The sequence below is a fragment of the Sinocyclocheilus rhinocerous genome, unplaced genomic scaffold (assembly GCF_001515625.1).
Source record: "Sinocyclocheilus rhinocerous isolate Xijiao unplaced genomic scaffold, SAMN03320098_v1.1 scaffold990, whole genome shotgun sequence".
NCBI lineage: Eukaryota > Metazoa > Chordata > Actinopteri > Cypriniformes > Cyprinidae > Sinocyclocheilus > Sinocyclocheilus rhinocerous.
In genome coordinates this window covers 1186307-1190770 of record NW_015652301.1, presented here as the reverse complement: position 1 = coordinate 1190770, position 4464 = coordinate 1186307, and the positions used below count along the sequence as shown (strand labels likewise).

Sequence of the window (4464 nt, the reverse complement as noted above, 5' to 3'; positions counted from 1 at the left end):
GAAACCCTGGATATGATAGTAATAAAATAAATATTATTATTATTAACTCACCTAATTATTATTCATATTGTTATTAGAATAAATATAAAAGTTCAAAGGTCATGCCAACCATGAGATTTTCCACAATTTTTATCTGTTACTGAGACACAAAACCTTATTTATAAAAATGATAAAAAAGTGCATTTAAGGGCAATGTATAGAAATGCCGTCATTTCATATACAAACACACACACACCTCTCATGTACATCTTGGTGGTCTCCATGATTTCCTGATAAACCACAAACTCTGGAAGCATCTTATGAAGGGCAGATGATGGGTGAATGAACACTGGATCATCCAGCAGAGGAGTCTGAAACACACACATACGCATATACATTTCTACATAACTCCCGTGAAATTCAAAAGCAGAATCAGAAGCAAACTTCCAGGCACCTTGTAGCCGTTCCTCCATTTGGGGTCGAGCAGCTCCTCGGCCTGCACTCGTCTGGCGATGTGATCTCCTAAACCTGCCAGTACGATCTGCCGTAAACACAGCACCTGAGACGCTGTCGGAGGAGCCATCTTATTATCCACATATACGCCAGCGTCAGAGCACACGGCATTCACTGAGACAGAGTGACAGACAGAGAGACGGTTCAAGGCACAGACACAAATAATAAATCACGCATGTGTATGTTTGTGTATGTGTACCAGCATTGGTCAGCTGTCCTCGCAGTCTTCGGATTTCCAGCATCGCTTTGTACCGAAGCCCATTTTCCTCACAGAACTGATGAGTGCAGCCCGCAAATTCACAAGCACCAACCGCCCCTAAATAACCATCAACATCACACCCTTTAGAATAATTAATGACAGACACACGCATAAGAGTATATATATATATAGCAGTTTTTTTCTATTTGGCCGATAACAGTCAGAAGCAGGACTTTTATTTTGCCTTCTCCCATTCTTCGTCTTCATTAGTTTACTGTCTTTGTTCAAAGTTCAGTCTAATAATAGAAATACAAATGCTATAATACTTTTGTTATAATGTTTTATTTATAACACGTCATATTCACTAGGTACTGTATGTAAACTTAATGGTACCTGGCATAAATTTGAAAAAATATAATACGCAGTATGCACAGATTTACCAGATTACACTGTTAGTGTTTATGTCTTTTTTATTAATGTTTTCAACAATGTCTTCATGTGAAAAATACTATAATAGGAATTACAGAACTAAGCAGTTGCTATCTATCTAAAGTATAAATATGATTATTGTTACTCACAATTGCAACATGAACGAGAGCCAACACGGACGGGCAAGTAGTGAAAGAAATCATTTCTTCAACAAACTATCATAATTAACAAAGGTATTCAAACGATCAGTAGTCAGTATTAATGGAAGTCAGTCGTGAAAGTGTGCTTGACAGTGGACTCACTGTAAGCTCAAGGTCTGAAATGAATGCGAACCAATAAACATAACAGACGAAAAACTATAAAATAGTTTAGGCAAGTGCAGTCACATCGTAGCCAGCCCTCATCAGCGCTGCAGCACTCACTGGGACGTAACAATTATTTTTATATTTATGTAAAATAAATACGCATTTTAGCAAAGCAAATATGCATTGCAGCAATTGCTATGCATGTGTTAGTTACTATCTTTTGTGTGTGTATATAAAATTCTGTCAGTTGACCACTATAGGACAGTGTTGTTACTTTTCACTAAAACTATTAAAACTAATTTTCATTAAATGAAATCAAGATGAAATTAAATACAATTATTAGATGAAAAAAATAAATAAACAGAACCAAGGTTATTATAGTTAAAGGCAGGGTTTCAAATATCAACATTGGCTACCAGAAATCACTTACTCTGCCTTTAACTAAAATTAAAATCATAAAAAAAAAACGTTTTGTTACTTGAATTAAAATAAACACACAGAAATAACAAAAAAGTATTAAAATGACTAAAACTATAACTGTTGCTGAAATAAAAATTAAAGCTATATAGAATTAAAAATAATAATAATAGTAAAAATGACAAAAGCACATAATATTCCTTAAACTAAAATTAAAATGAATACTAAAAATACAAAACAAAAGCTAATTCAAAATATAAATAAATACTATAATAGTATATAAATAACACTGGTGCATGAAATGTTTCTGACAAAATAAATCTTAAGGAGTTTTCACATTAGACTTGAATGTCTGAACATTTGACAACAACCTTCAAAATCGAAATCAAACTCATACCCAGCAGAACCATCAGATCTCCCAGCTGAACTGACTGTCCGTGACCAGCCCATAACCTCCTCATCTGAACACATCTGGCTTTCTTCCCTGCCATCTTAGTGCTCTCCTCCTCGCTGCCCGCAGGCCTGAGAAACCCAAAGAGAGACAGAGTGTGAGCTAATGTTGCTTTTGAACTATATCAACAGAAGTAAATGAAATGTGTATGTGTAATGTGAATGACCTGTCATAATCCTCAAAGATCTCTCTGACGGTCATGGCTGCCACTATAGTGATGATATACGGCATACAGCCCTGCTGACGGCCCAGCGCCAGCATCTTAGCGTACCGCGGTGCTACGGGAAACGCGGCCATTGCGCGGCCCAGAGGGGTTATGGGACACGACAGACGTGCCCTCTCCATCTCAGCCAAACTACAACAGAGAGAGAGGAACAGGTTAAGAACGAACGAACAAATGAAAGAGAAAAGACTAAAGGTACTACAAGGCACAACTGATGGTCTGGCTGGATTTAACAACTTCGTGAAATACTTTGCTATCTAAAATAACTATCACAATTTTTAATAGGTACAAAGCTCTAAATTTAAATGATATTACAGGTGACTGTCAGGGTTTTGCGGAAAATCATTTTTTATTATCATTTTATCGAACCTATAGTTCACATTCATGGGGTTATGAAGTATTTTGAACACATTACAATAAATACAGTATTTAAATATTTTTTAATTATACAATATTTAGTTAAATAAACATGATAGTAATAATATGTAATATTAGTATGTGCATATTTAATGGAAATTTATCATATACATATTTTACATTTCATACATTGTATTTACGGCTACACTAATATGCAACAAATTAAAATTTCAGGACTTTTATTGTGTCTAAATCAGGGTTATTATAGTAGCTAAAACTACAAATAAAACTAAAACTAAAAAACATTTTGATACTTAAAATAAATATTAACTGAAATAAAAAATAAACTTTAAAAAAAACATTAAACTTATTTTTTCAACTAGTTGCCAAAGCAACATTTATCATTTTCATTTAGTTTAATTAAAATAACTAAAACCAAAACTGACATAAAAATTTATATAATCAAAAAAGAAACTAGGGATGCACCGATAGGATTTTTTGGGCCCGATACCGATACCGATTTTAACAAACACTTATTGGCCGATTCCGATACCGATATTTGTTACTTCCTCTCTTATTTGAAATTTTGGCATCAAAATAGATAGTATTTTGTTTTAAATCAGCAAAGTTCAAAAACACCTGCATTAAATTATACTAGCAGTTTTATTGCTGCATCATCAAATAATTTCTAATGAACATGGATTGGATCCATTTAACATTCAGCAGGCCTACATAAATACAACAGAACAAAGATACATATTAAATAAACAGTGCTTTTTAGGTAGGTTTAACAGTTTTCAGGTACAGAAATAAAGTAAACAAATGTAAAATAACACTTCACTGTATAAATTAAATACATATTAAATTAAATACATATTAATCCTTCTTTATTGTAACAGACTTTATTATGATTAATCTTCTGATTTGTTTTGTATACATTTTAATATTTTAAAATGACATGAATATGACAGTGGGCAAATGCATAAAGCGCAGCATAATTTAAAATCACAAGTTTAAAGTTTGTTGAAATTGGATTGGATCCATTTAACATTCAGCAGGCCTACATAAATACAACAGAACAAAGATACATATTAAATAAACAGTTCTTTTTAGGTAGGTTTAACAGTTTTCAGGTACAGAAATAAAGTAAACAAATGTAAAGTAACACTTCACTGTATAAATTAAATACATATTAATCCTTCTTTATTGTAACAGACTTTATTATGATAAATAATCTTCTAATTTGTTTTTGTATACATTTTAATATATTTTTTTAAAGTTTAAATATGTATGAGATCTCCTTTACTAAGGCGAGTCTCTTATTTTGACGGGTTTTCTAGTCTATGTCTTGGCTAACGTTATATGGGTAATGAAAGCACGCAGTTCTTCGGATTTGAAGTTTGTCAGTTTATTAAGCAAGCACCCCCCGAAACGGCATGAGATCTGTATATATTTGTTTACTGTTAGTTGTAATAAGTGTTTTGTGTAATTCGCTGTATGTTGATGATGATGCAACTGAGAGAGAGTTTAATGTGCACTTCTCGTGCTGTGTTTTGTTTAGCTCTTATGGTGATTTTTTTGGAGTGAAAAA

The 4464-nt window shown here is 32.9% G+C and overlaps 1 protein-coding gene across 2 annotated transcripts in view; it reads right to left on the bottom strand.

The window, feature by feature from the left end:
- The window catches only part of dhx37 (DEAH (Asp-Glu-Ala-His) box polypeptide 37), a 22511-nt gene that overhangs the window by 1674 nt on the left and 16373 nt on the right, over window positions 1-4464 (bottom strand). For both annotated transcript variants that reach the window (XM_016520464.1, XM_016520465.1), the window contains 5 exons: window positions 2460-2648; window positions 2240-2364; window positions 692-808; window positions 434-606; window positions 236-350 (listed from right to left, as the gene is read on the bottom strand). In XM_016520464.1, the coding sequence (XP_016375950.1) occupies window positions 236-350; window positions 434-606; window positions 692-808; window positions 2240-2364; window positions 2460-2648 (719 nt within the window). The remainder of the gene's footprint in view (window positions 1-235; window positions 351-433; window positions 607-691; window positions 809-2239; window positions 2365-2459; window positions 2649-4464) is intronic.